Below are 19,999 nucleotides of genomic sequence, written 5' to 3' on the forward strand. Positions count from 1 at the left end.
GGACCTGCTCCCTGTTCAGTCCTCTAGACCAGAAAACAGACCTGCTACCGTTCTGTAATAAGACCTGAGGTACTGTTAACGCCTCACTGATGCCATCTGCTGTTCAACAAGGGCAGTGCTGCTCCCTCAGGACAACCAATATATTTCTGTAATCTAAGCGATCCCACAAGTTATGATTCATTTAATCAAAGCTACGCTTACGTATTCTGAGAACCTTCATTGATTCTAGATGGGTATTGATTCTTGGACAAAAAATGCAACAATAAATTATTGAGAACTAACCTCATTTCAATTTGTTTCCCCTCACAGTTGAAAAGAAAAAACACACTCTCTTTTCTAGTTCCACCTGAAGTAAAATAAGTTCATTTTTAAATAATAAATAAAATTTACCCATTTACTGTTTTGTTACATCAACAATTTACTTTAGATCTAACACAGAAACAACTGAGCATTTATTTTTCTCATGTAGACTGGTCAGGATCTTTTGGAATATGTTTAAATATTAGTTAACTTCCAAATAAATAAACATCCAAAATATATCATATCAAAACATAAAGTTAGATTTTCCCCAAAAAATGGAACAGTTTGGAAATAAAAATTTGATTGTATTGGAAAAATATTTTATGCACAAATATTGTGTCCTAAAAATCACACAGATTTTTAACGTATATTTAAATGAGATAACCATGAAGATATTTTGCTTTTTTAAATCTACAATATTTTAAGTATTTCTTAAAATAGAAATATTAAATTATCTAAGTAACTTAATTCCTGACCACTTTTTTAAAATCATTTATTTTTAGTTGCTCATTAATTTTTCTTATTTTCCTTATTTTATATCTTGATGTTGATATGTTGCTGCCATTCACTTGGTTCTTGGTTTTGAAACTGAAGTGCCTATTTGACTTGTGTTATAATAACGGATCAATTTTTAAAAAGTCAATAAAGCTCCTTAACTATTTAACCTAAAGCAAAACATCACATTTCTTCAAATTATCTTTTCTGTTCTGTTTTATTATGACAGGTGTTTTATGGACATTTTTGTTGCAATGTTACAAGGGTGGTGTTAAATTAAGCTGTATGACAAATGCAGGTGGTTTAATGTGTCAGATCAGAATTTAAACATCACGTTCCTACAGTATATCGAATTAAAAAAGCCCAATAGAAATGTCTCAGTATGAATCAAACCTACATCAGTTTCTTCTTCAGGTGTGCACAGTTAACCTCCAGTGTACTGCTGCTAACAGTGAGTGTTGTTAAATCAGGCTTTGTTGAGCACTCTAAGAATGAAATACTATGAATATGAATTGTGGTCTGATGCTCGTGAAGGCACCTTTACTCCCGTTCTGCGATGGCGATCAGGTGGGTTTCGATCTCCGCCTCTGTCAGCGTCCTACAAGAAGGAGCAGAGGGCGATGAGTGAAAACAGGAACAAGGTAAAAACGATAATCTAGAGCACTGGTGATGAGCAGAGTGTGACTCAAATTACCTGAATTTAGGTTTTTCTTTGGTGACCACGCCGACCTCCAGCTCACTGGCCTTGAAGTCCAACGACAAGACAGAGGATAGACAGGAAATGGCCAACTGGAAAGACAAGGAGGGGGGCATTATGAACAATATGGATAGGATTCCTATAGAGAAAGATCTTATTACGAAAAAGTAAGATCCTTTTTGTTTAACCAGAAAATCGTTGTTATCTGTACCAGACTCCATAGACAAAAACAGCAACTTTACCAAGCAGGAAAACAGGAGCTGCAGGAATAGCACTGCCTCAATCTGTTTGTTAGTTTGTATTATTGTGATGTTCTCTTACTTATGTAAAGGATCTGAATACTTCCTCAACCACCGAAAGTCACAGAATAACACAAACAAACTAACAGATTGAGGCAGTGGTATTCCAGCAGCTCCTGTTTCCCTGCTCTGTAAAATTTGTGTTTTTGTCAATGGAGTCTGGTAGTGATATATAGTGACGTTTCTGGTTACAAAAACAAAAATGATAAAATTTATGGACAGGATTCCTACAGAGACAGACCTTTTTATTAAAGAGAAAGATCCTTTTTGTTTAACCAGAAACATCGCTATATATCAATACCAGACTCCTCTGACAAAAACACAAATTTTACCAAGCAGAACATGAGGAGTTGTTGGAGTACTGCTGCCTTGATCTATTAGTTTGTTTGTGTCATTGTGTGACTTTCAGTGGTGGAAGAAGTATTCAGATGCTTTATATAAGTCAAAGTACCACACAATAACACAAACAAACTAACAGCTCCTGTTTTCCTGCTTGGTAAAATTACTGTTTTTGTCAATGGAGTCTGGCAGAGTTACACAGCAATGTTTCTGGTCAAACAAAAAGGCCGCAGCACCCGTGTTCTGCCATGTAAAAGCAGAAAGATAACCTCAACTCACTCCTGGAACTAGTACATAACCATATATATTAATTTTTGATATTTATATTAGAGAGCAAGCAGATACTAACACTTAACCTTTATAAAGACCAAACTACTCTTTCTTGGACTACAACCATAATTCATAACAAGACTGTCTTATTGGCACAGTCCACTTCATTACAGTTCACTCTACCTGCACAGTTCTGTCGTGGGTCAGTTCAGGCTTCTTCTTCAGCTTCTTCTCCAGGTAACTGTTGGCCTCTGTCTGCTTGGCCCCGACCGCCGTGGCTCTGAAGCCACAGTAGTAACCCGCCGGGTCGCATTTATACAGGGCAGGCCCCTGCTGGGGGTCGATAGCCACCATGATCATACCTGGAGAGAAGAGTGATGAATTTAAGAGGCTGAAGAGCAGGATGAACAGTTTAAGAGGTAGAAATCAGACTGTCACTCACAGCAGCCTAGAGGCCTCATCTCGGCGTTTTGCGTGTAGACCTGGGAGATGTCGGCCAACCTACGGCACAACACATCTGCGGTGATGTCATAACCAAACTTATATTTCCACTCTCCTGCCTCCATCCGCGCCCGGTGAACCTGAGAGCGACTGTCCGCTGCACAACACACAAGAAGTGGGACCATTAAACACAACAATCTGCTTTTTAAAAGATATTAACCCAATATAATCTCACAGATCTCAAAGATAACTGGGGATTTTTCTGATTTTTCTCATGTTTTAGGTTTAAATGATTGATGTGGGCAAAAATCTTGCCAATCAGTGCGGTATTAAGAGACAACGGTTAGCCATTGTTAGCTGTTATATCTCTACCAGACTTCGTTTTTGTCAGTGTGGTAGTAATACACAGTGATATTCCTGGTTTAAAAAGGGATCTTACTCTTTAATAAAAAGGTCTATCCCTGTATGAATCCTAACCATATTGTTGTCAGACACCTATAATAACAATCTGAGCCTGTCAAAAACAAACACTGTAGTGGACGTCCACTGATGTGGACAATGAAGTCCTTATCATTTTTTGTCCCTATCAATCATTTACACCCAAAAACATGGGAAAAATAAGGTTAAAAATACCAGAGTTATTCTTTAACCCTCGTCACACTGAGTCATGGATATTATATTAAAGTATTAAAGTTACTTGGACAATGATGTGTGTGTGTGCTGAATACATTTTTTACCATTGTGTCCAGTCATCACGCAGCCGATGCGAGGAGTTAGTTTGAACATGTTGGTCACAGTGGAAGAGTCCAGCAGCTTGTCCTGCAGTGGAGAAACATCACAGTATAATGATAGAGAGATATTGTATCTACTTGTACAGTAGTGATATGTAAATCAGATGCATGTGTTTTAGATGGAATGTAAAATCTACCTTATGTAAATTCCATTTTACACAGTTTTGAATAAAAGTACTGGGTTTGCTATTCACTGTATTCACTCTGGCTTCGTAATGTGAGTATTATTACCACAGTATCTTGTTCATATTTGTCAGCACAACACTGGAGTCGTGACTCTGTTGGGCTTCACTGTTTTCACTTCCACTCTCAGCATCCTGGTGAATGTCTGAGAGTGTGTGTATCAGGTGTATATGTGTGTGTGTGTAATATCTTACAGGTACTTTCTTCTGTGTGACCACCACAACGCTGTCTGTCCCCCGGACCCCTACAGACGTCAACCCGCTCTGAGAGATGGCTTTGAAGGCATACTCTGCAAAGTTTTTAATGATAGCAGTATGAAATATTATTAATAGTATTATCAATTATGGATTATGTCTGACAATATTATAAATAGGATTCTTAAAGAGATAGACTTTTTCATTAAAGAGTAAGATCGTTTTTGTTTAACCAGAAATATCACTATATATCACTGCCAGACTCCATTGACAAAAACAGTCATTTTACTAAGCAGAAACACAGGACTTGTTGGAATACTGCTGCATTCGTCTGTTAGTTTGTTTGTGTTGGTGTGTGGTGTTACATTACTTATGTAAAAGATCTGAATACTTCTTCCACCACTGAAAGTCACAACAACACAAACAAACTAACAAATGGAGTCAGTGGTATTTCAGCAGCTACTGTTTTCCTGCTTGGTAAAATCGCTGTTTTTGTCAATGGAGTCTGGTAGTGATAAAATGGCTGTTTCTGATGCAACAAAAATGATCTTAATCTTCCTTTAATAAAAAAGGTCTGTCTCTGTAGGAACCCTGTCTATAATGTTGTCAGATACTTATAATTACAAACTGAGACTGTCAGTGGCAAAAACAAGAACTTTAGTGGACATAATTAAACGTGGACAATTGCCCATTGGATTACATTGCGGCAGCTGTTTGTGGTTCCCATTTTTGCTGAATACTGCACCCACTCCCTATCAGTCATATATACCCAATGACATGGGAAAATAAGGCCCAGGTTCAAAAACACCGGAATCAGCCTTTAAGGGACTATCATATGTATGGCTCATTATACTAAAAGAACGTTTTCAAACAACTAAACAAAGAACGTGACACTTTTTACCGTGGTAAAACACACCACAGCTTAACAAAACCTCCAAATTGTGCAGTTTAATGTAACTTTAGACTTGAAAAGTAACTTTAGGTTTAAATATTAAAGAAGGGAGAAACGTGAGAGGACAAACTTTGATGCTAATCACACGAGACTATAGCAAACATGCTAGCACCTTTAGCACACTTAATATGTGGGAATCTGTTTGAATCACCTGTAGGTCCTGGTAACCTGTGTAACACTAGTTTGTGATGTTAGCATACTAGCTGCTCCACAAGTGGCTAAAACACCAGAGAAAATATATCTCTTCTTACCGACTTGGTAAAGGCGGCCCTCCGGTGAGAATATGGTGATGTGTCGGTCAAAGCCTGCGTTCGAACCGCGCGACATTCTGTTCTGTCTTTGATCCGCGTGACCTCAGATGAACTTTGAAGAACTTAATGTATCTTAAAGGTATCAAATCAAACGACGATTAATGTCGTTTTCAGAGGTTTTTAGTGAAGAGGAAAGAGCATGACTGTGCAGCTGCTGCCGGGGGATAATGGAGTAACTTCCCTGAGAGAGTTTTACTTTCTCTTTCATTTGGGCATAGAGTGAGGAGGTGTAGCGGCTCCATGACACCGGCCTCCCTCCCTCCCTCCTTCACTCCCTCACCTCTTATTATGATCGGCAGCAATAAGGAAGTCAAGTGACTCTACCAGTCCGACTGGCCCCTTTCTCTCCGTGTTTGCACCTGTGAATCATGAATCAGGAGGAAGCACTCCTCAGGTTTAGATTTCAAGACACGTCGGCGTAGATTTTAGGGAGGAGGAGTGGGAGGAAGAGGAGAAGGCGGAGGAGGAGGGTTGAATGGATCAGCACTCGCACATCATCCCTCTCTTCGACCGTGTCTGCGGTCATTTGGCCGCTGGTGACCCCCGGACACGCAGACCAATGTCAGGCCGCAGGGTTGGCTTCTGTCTCAGCGATAAGAAACGCAGGAGAATGAATCTGGACGCCTTTGCAGACTTCTGTGCGTAAGTTGACGTTTTAAAAATTCATACAGAGCTCATAAACATTACAGTTGTCTGTTTGGACTCCATGAGTTCCTTGAAACAAAACTGAATTCTTATAGATTCAGAAAGAAAAATTCTAAATTTGTTGCTTGCTCAGAGACAGTTGATAAAGTATTCCTGTGGGATTTTCCATTTGAATAAACTGTCTAACAAAATATAGTATGATACAAAAACTACTATCAAATGAACGGTACTACTGGACTCAAAACAACTTCAATTTGAATACAAGTTTTGATCCATCTGATATTTAGCATGTCAAATGTGTCTACTAATTAGGGCCTGATAAATATATGGAGTTAAAAGTTTTGATTTTGTCACATGTTGCCACGTCTTTACAGTTTCCACCGTTAACAGAAAAAACATGCTGGGCTTTTCCTTATCATAATAATACACTCATTATCCATTAATGGGTTCATAGATATGGAAAGTGAGGAACATATTGATTTCATTTTACTGAGAATAACTATTGTAAGAACAGGCAGCTCCCTCACTATTATCTAGTGTTCACAGAAAATCTGTGACGCTTCATTGTTACATGAGAAGCCTTGTTCATTGTCAGAAAGCATTGTTTTTAATCAGGAAGCTGTTTAAGTGGTAGCTCACATACTTGAAATGACATTCAGGAGAATGGTGGAAATCCTAATCTTTTGACATTTAACAGCTTGGTTCAGCAACTTGAGTGAGTTGTTGAGTGTAAAGAGCAAAAAGAAACAGGGACGGTGATTGGCAGCTGGTCACAAGAGCAACTTTGTGATATATTTGACGTCACTGTTCACAGGAAGGTGATACGTATAATCACAGTTACCTCACAGCCTCTGCTCTCAGAGCTGTCAAAGCACTCGTATGCAGGCATCAAACACTGAATGACGGCATCAGTGCTCATGTGCACTGTTGTATGTTGTTTATGTTGCATGTTTTTACCGCTGTGTTTCGTGCTAAAGTCACATCAGTCACTCCTGTGTGATCATCACTGTTAAAATAGAAAGATTTCATATCTCCCTGCAGGTCACATGGAGTGGAGGTGGTGGAGGTGAGTTTTTCTTCACATGAAATCAACACGAGAGTGTGTGTGTGTCTTTCTCTGCTTCTGTGTGTGAACCCGATGTTTTCATACTTGACATTTTATTTTTATACATGCCATAACACCCACACACTCACACACACACTCACACTGTAGAATGTCTGTTCACTCTAAACAAAGGTTATTAAAGAAGAAATAAAGTATGACAGTAGATGGGAACACTGTGCAGCCACAGACTCACATGTGTCATGTACAGATGTCCACAACTTTAGTAATCCATGTCACAGCCACCTGCAGCCACCTCCTACAGTCAGCTTCTAGCAAAATCCCAAACAATGGCTGCCTGACTGTACCTGCTCACTCATTTCACTGCATGTGGATATTTGTACATTTCACCTTCCCCTTCATAAAGTTACCTCAGATAGATGAGATCATTGCAGAGAAGAACACGACTGATTCATGAGTTCACTGAATCACTGCTCTACAGAATGTTAACACTCACTGCTATACACTAAGTTTGTACAGTTTAAACAACAGGTGGAACAAATAACATTAATTATAATACAGTCCATGTGCTGTAGGTGTGTCAGTGACAGAGGAATAGTTACACCTGTGTTTTTTCTGCTAACACCAGTCAAAATGTTTGTCACTAGAAAGGTCAACTGAAATTTTCTTTTATGGTAAACTAAAGCCAAGAAAAAGCTGTTTTACAATTCTTTGGTGATAATTAATTAATATATTAATCACCTCTTAATATATTAATATTAAGAGGTGATTAATATATTAATAATTCATAGAGCTGTCCTAGGTGGACTCTCACACCATGTCAACCCCACACTCCTCAAAGTATAGGTGCTATAGCTCATGTATGGATGGTTAATAGTTTAGAACCCAACTGACAGAGGGTTCCGGAACATCTCAACTGTGATGTCATCATAGAATGTTGCTTTGTGTGTAAATGGAACCCATTAAACCCACCAGGCTGTTCGCTTTTTTGTGAAGTCACAACAGGCACATTTTGAACAGGCAAAAACATAGTTATTAGAAATCTTAAATTTACCATATATTATCACGTTCCCAAAATGTTAAGGAATATAAGGAAGATTATTGAGTCCCAGATTTATCATATAGGGTGTAAAGGGTGTAAAGGAGTGTATTTTATTTTATTTTTTCACCTGTGGCAGATTGACCTCGCCCAGCCGCTGGCACCTCAGGGACCCTTTGACGCCATTGTTCACAAGCTGTCTGATGTCATCGTGGAGGCGGAGCACGACAGCCAATCACAGCAGCTGCTTGCCAACTTTGAGGTAAGGCTGAAGAAGTATGTCTCTTGTGGCTACTCAGTGCTTCAAACAGTCATACTGAGAGTGATATGTGAAAGTGAAATTCCCCCTCTGTCTTTTACATTACAGACTTATGTGTCAACTCATCCCAGTACAGTTCTTCTGGACCCTCTGCCTGCAATGACCCGACTACTAGACCGCTTCGCCTCTTACAGGATCATGAGCAAGTTGCACAACTCACTCCGAGGTGCATTGTAGCTCCAAAGTCTTAATTACTGCAGTTTTCTGTTGCATGTAGATGTTAACAGCACCTGCCTTTCCTATTCTGTTTGACAGACTGGCGTATCTGCAGTCCTCCTTACCTAGAGGTCCACAGAGCCAGTGACCTGCCATCCATTCAGCAGGCTGTGATGGCCCAGGGTCTAAGTTTTCCTCTCAGTCAGTGCACTTTCTTATTGCCTTCTTCACTTAGTTCTTGTAAATGTATCTGTGAGGGTTAATAATATGCATTTAATTTGAGTTACATAGATTCATCCACTTGTATATTATTTGTATTTGTGGTCAGAAACATCTCTATATATCAGTACCAGACTCCACTGACAAAAACAGTAATTTAACCAAGTAGAATAAAGGAGTTGCTGATCAACCACTGCCTCCATCTGTTTGTTTGTTTGTGCTGTTGTGTTGTACTTATACTCCTGTAAAGGATCTGAATGTTTCCACCACTGAAAGTCACACAACAACAATGGTTGATCAGCAACTCCTTTATTCTACTTGGTTAAATTACTGTTTTTTGTCAATGGAGTCTGGTACTGATATATATCAATGTTTCTGGTCAAATAAAAAGGATCGTTGTGGAAAACATAAGTATTGTCCATTCCTGCTTCTCACTGACACTTCCACTTTTTCTCTGTTGACCCCAGTTTGCAAAACTAGAGTGGCACATGGCTCACTTTCCCATGAGGTAAGGGGTTTGATTTTTTTTTTCCATTTTCACTTCATTGTTTTTTCATCCACTGATGTTTATTTCCTCTTCGTGTCTCTGCAGATGTCTCTGATCTTCAGTGCAGGCAGCCTGGCTGATATCCATCCTCCCTGTGTGCTGCAGAGCTTCGTCAACCACGGAGCTGTTCTACACAAGGTCTTTGTGGTAGGAGACAAACACTTCTGTGTAGAGAGGCCCTCACTCAAGAACTTCCCCTCCCGGTCCCTGTGGTCAGTCTGCACCCCACCAACAGACATAATATATCTCCTTTCCTTTGCTTTGTCCTGTTTTACCATGTCCTGCTGTCCTATCTCATTGGATCCACTGTAGTTCTGGTTTCTCTCTGCCTCCAGACAGGAAAACCATCTTCTTCAACAGCCACCAGGTGTCCAAGCCAGAGTCGAGCTCTGATCTCACAGCTGTGAGTATATGAAACAGTGCAACGAGTGTAACCAAATTAACCACACCGTACTTACTACATGTCACATTAATAGATGTGTCCAAATATAAATTTAAATTCAGATAGATATTAGTAACAGATGGGCAGATGTAACTAGAGTTACTGCTTTGCGGTTGATTGCCTCCGCTAACCAGTCCAGTTTCAGTTAATTACTATCTTGAGTTATAGTCAAATCCATTTCCTGTAGGTGAGAGCACATCTCAATCTTCAGCTGTGTCTGGACCTGATGCCTGATCTGGAGTTCATATGTGAAAACCACTCAAGTGAACATTTGTGCAGAACCTGAAGACAGTCCCTCGAAGCATTCTGGAGATATTGCATTCACCAAAATCTAATCTAACCTTGAGTCAAACTGAATGTTTGTTCTAAATCTCAAGAAATTCCTTCTAGGTGTTCCTGAGATAAATCCTTTTTTTGCACCTTTGCCCTCCAAGCTGGACGAGCAGATGCCGTGCCTCCCTCCTCCCAGCTCCCAGGCCGTGGACGCCCTGGTCCGGGAGCTCCGAGTTCAGCTGGGCATGGCGCTGTTCGGCGTGGACGTCATCATCAACATACACACACACACCCTCACCGTCATCGACATCAACATCTTTCCAGGTACTACAGCTACACACCCACACACTCACCAGTCAGGCCTAAATGCATCACGTTGCTGCCATGTGATTGGCTGAAAAGATATTTGCGTTAACGAGCCAGTTGAACAGGTGTACCTAATGAAGTGCCTTGAGCAAATATACTCTGATAACCTCTTTCTCTCCGTCAGGATACGAGGGAGTGCCCCAGTTTTTCTCTTCTCTGCTCAATCACATCGAGTCAGTGTTGGACAAACAGACGTCAACTACCAGCTCTCTGAAGACGACTACAGGTGGTCCACCTGCTGGCCTTTAACTCACCTCAGAACCAGATCATCAGCCTCCCAGGACAAACAAATGTCACTGGCTACAACCTGTTTAAACTGTTTTGTCAGGACCAAACAGACTTTGCTTCAATTCTAAGAAGTTATTTATTTATATTTTCTAAACATCCCCTGTAAATAACACCAACACTCACAATGGTTTGATTTCCGTTTATTGATCGACAGGTAGCGTAGAAGAGGATACAGCAGGCACAAAATACAGCACTCTGATTGGCCAGTAATATTACAAATGGTGTTTTTTATTATAATTTTTGTTTGAAATGCCCCCTCCCCAACATGGCAAAGACATTTCCTACGTCTTTCTCTCCTTGTGGAAACCATTTTGCACTTCCTATAGAAAAAAGAAGAAAAACTACAGTACATTCATTTTTCACTTATTTCTCAGGTGAACAAACATCTCCTCTTTGGAATAAGACAGCGTGTTGACTGATTACTACGTGTTTACGGCTACTTTCCCAGTGTTCAGATACATAAACATGTTGTAAATCTTGGCTGTGTGTAAAAAAGATTATATTTGCTAGATGACTACAATATGATGCAATATGATGCATTAAAATACATGAAATTATGAGTTATTCGAGTACTTATTGCATTCACATGTGCTGTAGTTGTGTATTGTGTTATTGCAGTTACTTTGGGCCTCCCAGTGGTAACCCTGTTTATCCTGTGCATTTCTACCCAGTGTCCTCTTGGGGGCGCTGTTACTTCATATTTCCTGTGACCTTGGCTTGAAGACTGATGTCTGATATTTACACAAATGACATGACAGCTGTGGAAACTGAAAGTAACACTACTGAGCTTTTTTTCTTCTTCTTTTTTTGTTATTGTTGCTGTTACCAAAAGACAACAAAAATGGCTTTAGTGTCTCCCCTTTCTCCCTCGACTCCTCCTTGGCCTTGTTAAAGATAAGAGTGCAAAGCTGGCTGAGAACTCGAAGTGACACTTTTAGACCTTGTAAGCTCTAAGTACATCACGTCCTGTTGCCACAAACTAACCACGTGCTGCTCAACATCAGATTTAACGTGCAGAATTACAATCAATTTCCTGTTTTTGTTGTTCGTGTCACTCCGGTTCGTCACAAACAGTCTGGTTTTAACAGTGCATGAGCCAAATAAAACACAATCCTCGTTTCTACTTTATCATCAAAGAAATTAAGAGGAAATAATGACTTACTCCTGTGTAGAAATATCAGTAATATACATCGTTAACAGTCAGACAGCAGGAACAGCTTACAATTATTGCACAAAATATATATAATATATATTGAAATACACATATTACTTATAGTAGGGAATCTGTTTGAACACACCATCGAGGATAACTGCCAGTATTCATGACTCAAAACTAAGGGGGCAAGTTTCCGTGAATTTTCAAAGTTGGAAACTTCCCATGGGAATAAACTGGGAAAATTTGGTTAGCCTACAGGTTAGCCTATAACAGGGAGCTTAAATGTAGTTGAAAATAATAACTTGTAGAATAATCTTGGTTAAAACAACCAGATTTAATGTAAATACACTTGAATTTCTACCTTGCACAGACAATATCTAGAATCCTGCTCACTACAGCCACACTACTGCATCTGAGCCACAGACTACATCCAGTCAAGTCTGTTTGGATCATATTACTGTTGTAGATACATTTGATCCATGGTATTAAAGTCTAACTTGTGAAAATAAATCAAAATGTGTTACAGTAGCTAGCTAGCTGGTAAATCACATATGCTAAATGTAAGCTGGCTAACTAAGAGGCATATTCAACATTCACGTTTTATTTTTGTTGAAAGAATGAAATTTCTACTCAGATAAATCAAAGTCAAAAATGTCATTTTTTAAATTTACATTTGTATTAGTTTGCACACACCATGACAAAACAAAATGTTTATGTTTGATACAGTTTGTATAAATTACCCAAAGTTTCCTGTTAATTCCCATTAATTTCTGTTAATTTTCATATATTCCCATGTATTCCAGTTAATTCCAATGTAACTTTTCCAACTTGGAACATTTCAAAAATTCCCCAGTTTAACTTCCCATGGAAAGTTTCTGGAAATTTACCAGAACTTTTCCACCCCTTTGCAGCCTGCTCACAACCTGCAGTCAAAAATCAAAATCTGAATGAAAGTGCTGAATGCTGTGCGTCTATGGCAGGGTTTTTTACGACTGAGGGAGAAATATCCTGTTGACCTTACAAAGAGTTTTGTACCGGTACAGAGACAGGGACACAACAAACTTTCAAATTCTCCCAGAAAACTCATCTCTTTTTCCTCAACGCTTAAAAACATTCAAACATGCACTGGGGAAAGAGGAAGAGCTTTTTCTGGGCGATCTAAACGCAGAAATGAAACAACAGTTATGTACAGTTTCTACTACTGTCCATTCACAGATTCACATCTGAAGATATTTCTCTGAGTGCTGAAGGGATCTGAAGGCTGTTAAATTGAAAAATGTGAGAACTGGATGTGTGACTGCGAATGTAACAAAGGAGGTTTTGTCAGTCTGGTGTGTTTGTGTGTTTGTGTGCATCTTATCCTCTGCGAAGTTCCCTCAGCTCTGCAGCAACTTTGCGCAACTCAGCCTTCGATCTTCCAGTAGCTCCTGTCGACAAAGAAAATAAGTTGGAAGTAGTAATTGCTTCTGTTGGGCTCTCAAGTCTGAGGGGTTAAGTAGTTTTCATGTATAGAAAAACAAAGACTATCAATTTCCTCCACTCAATGAACTGAAACATGCTGATATTACCCATGATCCCCAGTTTCTGGAGCAGGAAGTGTTATCGCTGTGACAAACACATCAAACTCTGTTTCTAATTCTTGACATTTTCAAAGTGATGAATGCTGGGTGATGGGTTCCATTACAAAGCCACAAAGCAACATTCTATGATGACATCACAATTGTAATGTTCCGGAACCCTCTGTCAGTTCTTACTGTTTGACAGAGGCTCCATTAAAAAGTATTTTCAAACCCACACGTTAACTTACCTCCCTTCATCCTCTTCAGCATTATCCTCATCGTCATCTTCCTCCTCCTGACCCTCCTCATCCTCCCTGACGTACTCATCCTCGTCTTCCTCATTCTCTCCATTTTCCTCCTCCTCCTCTTCCTCCTCATGCTCGTACCTTTCCCGCTCAAACTGCCGTGTGGCCTCATCACTCGCTTTCTCCATCACTCTCTTCTGCAGCGGCTCCTTCACCTCCTTCACTTCCTCTTCCTCCTCCTTCTTCTTAACTTCATTCTCTGCTTTCTCATCAGGCTCCTTCTCTCCTTCTCCCTCCTCCTCTTTTCACTCTCTCCCCCACCAGCGTTTCCTCTTTCTTGCCGCCCTGCGTCTCCTCTCCTCCTCCTCCTCCTCCTGCACCCGCTTCATCTTCCTCACAGTTCGTCCAGCTCCTCCTGCTTCTCCTTCCTCTTCCTCTCCTGCTGTGGCTTGTTGCTGTCCTGCTCTTTGAGGAGCTCTTTCAGCTCCTTCTCCACCTTCTCCTTCTCCACCATCAGCTCCACCTCGCTCTTCCTCCTCTCCTCGATCTTCTGCTTCTCCAGGTCCTCCTCCGTTTCTGCTTTGTCCTTCTTCTTATCCTCCACCTCCTCCTTCTGCTCCACTTTCTGGACCTCCCTCTCTTCACCGCCTCATATCTCTTCTTCTTCAGCTCTTTAAGCAGCTCTTTGAGCTCCTCATCGTTCCTTTCCTCCTTCCCTTTCTTGGTGATTTCCTCAGCGAGCAGCTCCTCCAGCTCCTTCGCTCTCTCCTCTTCCTCGTCCGTCCCTCTGTCTTCGATTCGTGGATTCTCCATCATCTTCTCTTTCGTGTCGTCTCCCCTTCCTCCTTTTCCTCCTCTGTTTTTTTCACAGTGTCAGCCTCGTCTTTCTCCTCCTCCTTCTCCTCCTCCTCATCCCTCTGCTCAAAGTCGCTCTCATCGTTGGCCAAGTTGTACTCGTAATCCTTCTCCCTCTCGTCCTCATGCTCCCTTTCTCTCTCTGCAACATTCAGATCACAGAAGTCATTTACAACATTGGTTCCACTAACAAAGTCACAAAGCAACATTCTATGATGACATCACAGTTGTGATGTTCCGGAACCCTCTGTCACTTGGGTTACCAATTATACATTATTCTCCATCCATCCATTAGCTATAGAGCTCCCGAGTTGACATCACACAATCCCAACTTTAATATCTTGTTTATTTTACATGCTTTTATTATGATTGCTAATAGTTCTATTTTCATAAAAGGCACTTTAGACCCATGCTTTGTGGCGTGGATTTTTGTGGGGCTAACTTGTTGGATGAAGAAAGTTGCTTGTAGATTTCTGAATGCTGCAGCTCTGAAACATTGTCCACACTGGGGAACAGTAAGAGTCAGCTTGAAATCAGCACATTTTCGGTCATGCTTTTACTGCTTACATGGTGGTGTAAACGAGTCACGTGACGTCCGGAGCTCTATTACAAGTCAGTGAACTATCAAAATGATTCTGACACTGTTATGTTCAGGTAAAATAGTTAAATAATGTTGCTTAATTGCAAGCAAACAAAAGGAAACACAAATTCAGGGTGTTTCAGAGTGATGTGTGGGTGTGAATTTGTGAGTAGTACCATCATCAGCCAACTTCTGCAGCTCCCTGAGCAAACCCTGATGTCTTTGCACCTCATCGAGTTCCTCTGCAAAGAACGAAAAGACACATTAACACTTGGATAACACTAACAAATGTAACAGTCATCTTGCAAATGCCGACTAATCATTGTAAAAAAAGACTGATCACAGATTAGAGTGATTGTAAATTTCATCAAATAAGGCAAAAGCTTGTTTGATAGTTGAATTGCAGTATTCCCATGCACTTTTAGATTTAAAGTTAGTAAAATTACTTGTTTGATCTCCAGTCACTTTTTTCTTGTCTTGACCTTCCAACAGGTCAAACTATTACATTAACAATGATATTAAACAGAGAAAAGCAGCAAATCTTCTGGTATTTTTGCTTAAAAAAGACTTTACTGATTAATCAACTATCAAAATATCATTTCACAGCGTATTATTGAGTTCAGATGTACAGATAATTAGAGACATCACCTGTTAGCTTTGGGACACACTCATGTTGTGACCCGTCTTCATTCAGTGTCTCCTGAATAATACATTCAACCTGAATGCACAACACAAAAACACACGATTAGTGGCTGAGTAATTAAAATGATGAATGATAGGGGAAATAAAAATGACTTGTTTCTGACCTTTGCATCATTGAGTGGTGAGGTTACTGGCCGGCTTCCCACTGAGGCACAAAACAAGAAGAGTTTAAGGGAGAATGTGAATAAAAATCTGTATATTTATGAACAGCACCACAGATTACTGTTACTTAGCAGTGGTTTGTCCTGCCGGGGCGTGGGTGGAGCTGTTCCCTCATTAAGGTTAAGCACAGTTATCTTGGTAAAGTGACACAGAAAAGAAGCTTAACCCTCGTCACTCTCTCTCTCTCTCTCTCCCAGAGGCTTTATCTCACAGGTAGTTTCCCACCAGGACTAAACCAGTCACCGATCGGCCTTTTCTCACGGAGATACATCGACACTAACAAGGACCTAAATGTCAGAGTAGTTCACGATCCGTGTTCGGTCTGCAGCCGGCGACCTTTTCTTTTATGGTTATGTGTGGGGACGAACTGAGGAACAAGATATGATGCTGTTCAATTACTGCAACTACTTCATTTACCCATGACTCTAAATGTCAGCCCGTCTCACTTTCAAATTGGAAAGTTTTTTTTTCTTTTTTTCTGTCCAAGTTATAAAGTAAATCAAACTTAAATGAAGGATAATTCTTGCAAAATGTCTCAGTGTCTGACAACATTATGGATGTGATTCCTACAGAGACAGACCTTTTTATTTATGAGTAATATCCTTTTTCTTTAACCAGAAACATCACCAAATATCAATACCAGACTTCATTGACAAAAACAGCAATTTCATCTTGCAGGACACAGGGATTGCTAATCTACCGCTGCCTCAAACTGTTTGCATTAATATGTGGTACTTTTACTGTTATATAAAGGATCTGAATACTTCTTCCACCATTGAAAGTCACTCAATAACACAAACAAACTAACAGATCAAAGCAGCGGTAGATTAGAAACTGCTGTGTTCTGCTCTGTAAAATTACTGTTTTTGTCAAAGGAGTCTGGTACTGATAAAATGGCTGTTTCTGGTTAAGCACTCTTAAATAAAAGGTCTATCTCAGACTTAAACAAAAGCTACTCCTTTTAATCCAGCTGCCTTTGCTCCTTTGCATGTGTAGAAGCTGTAAATTCAATCTGAACTCTGTGCTCAGTGTCAGCAAACAGCCAGATCAGTACAGACCAGAATCAATAGGACTAATTGATACCTTTGACCAGCGTTGAACCCCCCATACAGACACGTGAGCTGGCTGCAGTTTGTCCCTGTAATTCTCTGCAAGTCCATGTGATGAAGATAGAGAGTGTGTATGTGATTGTGTGTAATCCACAACCTCTTCCTCTAAGCTGGGACACCCCGGCACCATAATTAACACAGTGATCTGGCTCTGGTTTCACTGGCTCGTCCTGCTGCTCGCGGTCAACCAAACTCCATGTTAAAAATTAAGAAATTAAGAAACTATAAGCATCTGTCCAAGGGGCTGCAATTACAGTTACAGTTTAAATAGTTCCTAATCAAAATAGTTACATTCTCAAAGGGGGGTTACTTTTAAAAGTCTACATTATTCACTCTGAAATTTACAAGTAGTTGTAGTTTAGTTTAGCACTTGAAACCTAGCAAGCTACCTATTTAGCTGATCTGCTAGCCGACCGTAGATCAGCCTGTTAGCATAGCTGCTAGCTTCCTAAGTAGCTCTAGCTAAAAAAACAACAAACCACCAATTTACAGCATACATGATGTGTACTGTTTTGGTCAGTTATTTCTATCCAGTAACAGAGTGAATGCTTTTTACAATGTGGGATTTAAAAGTAGTTGTAGTTTAGTTGAACACTTGCTACTTTGCGAGCTACCTACTTAGCCGCCCACAGATAAGCCTGTTAGCACAGCAGCTAGCTAGCTAAGCGGGTTCAGGTAACAAACAAACCGCAGGGTGGACACTAACCAATTTACAACATACTTGATGTGTACAGTATTTTTGGCCCATTATTTCTATCCAGTCACGAAGTGATTGATTGTTTTTATTAACTTCATTCTCTTTTAAATTTAAACGTAGTTGTAGTTTAGTTGAATTCTTCCTACCTAGCGAGCTACCTATTTAGCCGACCACAAATCAGCCAGTTAGCATAGCAGCTAGCTTGCTAAGCAGGTCCAGCTAACTAGCAAATCATTCATTTACAATATACATAATGGGCAGTTATTTCTGTCCGATTATGTGTGTATACCTACATAAATGTCTAACTTATTAAACAAATGTTTGAGACCTACAACTTTTCACTGTGCAGCGTTGCAGATTAACATTATTGTTATATTTATCTTTTGGGAAGGTAAAACTGCCTTTTCTGGATGCTAGCAAGAAAGCAAAATGTTCTGTGTGGCTGTAAATTCACATTTTTATTTTCACCTTGTTTTCTGATTTTCACTGTAATATGCTGTGGAAAATAAAAGGTAAAGACAGAAAGTCAGCATCACAGTGACTCTACTTTAGGCAGCAGTATTGTGTGAATGCCACATTCAGTCACAGTGTTACATGCAATAATAATAATAATTTGTAGTAAATTATTTGAATAAATTCTATTTAAGGACGTGTATTCTGTAATCTGTGGAGAAATATAATTTTTTTATTTTGAGTTAGGAACACATGCACCTCCTGTACAGGGACAGATGCACAATAATGACTTTTTAATGGGGTTACCTCTCTTCTTGGTATTTGCTGTGGAGCTGCAGAGGCATTCTTGGTACACTGTGATTGTTATATTACCTGCAGATGCTGGTTCTGAGGTTTTATGTATTTATTTGTTAACTGAGTGTAGTTACAGGTGCAGCTGCACTGTGTCAGGGCGGGGTTTGACTACAGTTAAATATAAATGAAACCCACAGTTTATATTCTGCTCTATGTAGGTTAACCGCTGTGTTACTGAGTAACACCCCTGCAACCTAATATCAACCCTGTTCTCACACGCACGTCCCTGTGGGGAGGTGGAGACATTCCCCTCTCATCCTCACTCATTTTAAACAATCAACACCATCTTCACAGCCGCCGGCGCACGTGCATCATGCAGCACGCGCTCGCGTGCGCAGTTCCGCTCACCTGTGAGATTTAAAGCGAGAATTAAACGTACAGTCTCACTGTTCGGCGGTTAAACACGACTCTAGGTGTGAAACCAAGGTTCCCAGCATCGAAAACGGAGAGAAAACAGAAAGGTGGGCGCACAACAAATTATGTAACAACGCATTTGTTTAGCCTATTAGTCTAAACCCCTGAGGCTGTCGCCATTAGGTGAGCACACACCTAAAGCCCTGCTGCCTCAACTGTTACTATAATGACTGTTTTTTATTATAAGGCTGGTTTCATGCCGGTAAAATGAGCAACAAGGACAAAGGCACACACGCGTTTTGTATCGTCAGTTCGTACTAAGCGCCCAAAAACACACGCACGCACAATACACACACGCACATACCGGGGCAGTTAAATTAACATGATGGATGTCTTACCCCCGACGGCAGCCCACAGCAAAACTGCAGTTATCAGAATTCCCATAGGATCCGAGGAGTGAGGCTCCTGCAGGAGAGATAACCTTGAAATAACGGGGCTGGAGGATTCTTCACACACCCGCCGAGCGAGGTGGAGCCGAGCCGAGCTGAGGACAACCGTGTGCGGTGTGCATGTGTGCGCGTGTGTGATCTCATATCGTGTCAGGTGACTGAGGGTAGATCAAACCCTGTTAAGGTGCCAGGGATGTCAGATGGTGGTTGTTGTGGACTTAACACCATGTAAACGACACATTTGTACGTTTAAATAAAACACAGTAAATCTCCGGCATCAGTGTAAATCATAGCGAAATTTAACACATTAAACTTGCAATTCCACTGAATATACACAGTGAGAAAACAGTTGTAACTTCTTCCTCTTCATTTGCAAACATCATCACCTCCTGTGGCTGCAGGTTAATCACTTTTACACACCAATTATTGGTGATTTGTAACAGCTGGTTGATGTAACACACATTGCCTGTAGCTACAGTGCATCACCTCTGGGACCCATTAAATATTCTACTGTGCAGCCCCCACCACCCTGCCTCAAGGTCACAGTGTTATTCATGTTATTCTTGAATTGCCACCTTGTGGTTATGCCTGTTTTGTGAAATCACAGTGACCTTGACCTTTAACCCTCAAGCACCAAAATCTACTAGTTCACTGTGAGTACATGTGATTGTTAGTACCAAATTTGAACAGATTCT

General features: G+C 40.4%; 3 protein-coding genes across 3 annotated transcripts; 1 reads left to right on the top strand and 2 right to left on the bottom strand.

Annotated features, from left to right (window-relative positions):
- Positions 1–993: 993 nt before the first annotated feature.
- Positions 994–5,446, bottom strand: LOC108883136 (proteasome subunit alpha type-6). The gene is made up of 7 exons (XM_018676032.2): positions 5,213–5,446; positions 4,010–4,104; positions 3,579–3,660; positions 2,843–2,998; positions 2,584–2,762; positions 1,490–1,584; positions 994–1,393 (listed from the first exon to the last, which is right to left on the bottom strand). Exons 1-7 carry the CDS (start codon positions 5,286–5,288, stop codon positions 1,336–1,338), a joined length of 741 nt encoding a protein of 246 aa, XP_018531548.1. The 5' UTR covers positions 5,289–5,446; the 3' UTR covers positions 994–1,335.
- Positions 5,447–5,584: 138 nt separating this feature from the next.
- LOC108883135 (inositol-tetrakisphosphate 1-kinase-like) lies at positions 5,585–10,590 on the top strand. The gene is given in 11 exon segments (XM_018676031.2): positions 5,585–5,914; positions 6,959–6,983; positions 8,159–8,281; positions 8,387–8,504; positions 8,594–8,695; positions 9,181–9,221; positions 9,306–9,461; positions 9,463–9,472; positions 9,596–9,663; positions 10,137–10,299; positions 10,466–10,590. Coding segments are annotated over 11 exon segments (1,098 nt in total). The 5' UTR covers positions 5,585–5,747.
- A 3,457-nt stretch (positions 10,591–14,047) lies between these two features.
- LOC108874209 (parathymosin) lies at positions 14,048–19,552 on the bottom strand. The gene is made up of 5 exons (XM_018662673.2): positions 19,254–19,552; positions 15,831–15,871; positions 15,673–15,742; positions 15,201–15,266; positions 14,048–14,586 (listed from the first exon to the last, which is right to left on the bottom strand). The coding sequence occupies exons 1-5, from the start codon at positions 19,297–19,299 to the stop codon at positions 14,402–14,404; spliced, it is 408 nt and encodes a 135-aa protein (XP_018518189.2). The 5' UTR covers positions 19,300–19,552; the 3' UTR covers positions 14,048–14,401.
- Positions 19,553–19,999: the final 447 nt, after the last annotated feature.

The sequence above is a fragment of the Lates calcarifer genome, linkage group LG21 (genome assembly GCF_001640805.2).
Source record: "Lates calcarifer isolate ASB-BC8 linkage group LG21, TLL_Latcal_v3, whole genome shotgun sequence".
Taxonomy (NCBI): domain Eukaryota; kingdom Metazoa; phylum Chordata; class Actinopteri; family Centropomidae; genus Lates; species Lates calcarifer.

Excerpts from the sequence above, each read along its gene's own strand:
- LOC108883136 (XM_018676032.2), bottom strand. The coding sequence starts at position 5,288 with ATGTCGCGCGGTTCGAACGCAGGCTTTGACCGACACATCACCATATTC. Across the intron at positions 2,999-3,578 it reads CGTGATGACTGGACACAATG|CGGACAGTCGCTCTCAGGTT; the intron begins GTAAAAAATGTA and ends TGTGTTGTGCAG. Across the intron at positions 2,763-2,842 it reads GATGAGGCCTCTAGGCTGCT|GTATGATCATGGTGGCTATC; the intron begins GTGAGTGACAGT and ends TCTTCTCTCCAG.
- LOC108874209 (XM_018662673.2), bottom strand. The coding sequence starts at position 19,299 with ATGGGAATTCTGATAACTGCAGTTTTGCTGTGGGCTGCCGTCGGGG. Across the intron at positions 15,872-19,253 it reads GCTGTGGGCTGCCGTCGGGG|TGGGAAGCCGGCCAGTAACC; the intron begins GTAAGACATCCA and ends TTTGTGCCTCAG. Across the intron at positions 14,587-15,200 it reads GCAGAAGTTGGCTGATGATG|AGAGAGAAAGGGAGCATGAG; the intron begins GTACTACTCACA and ends TGAATGTTGCAG.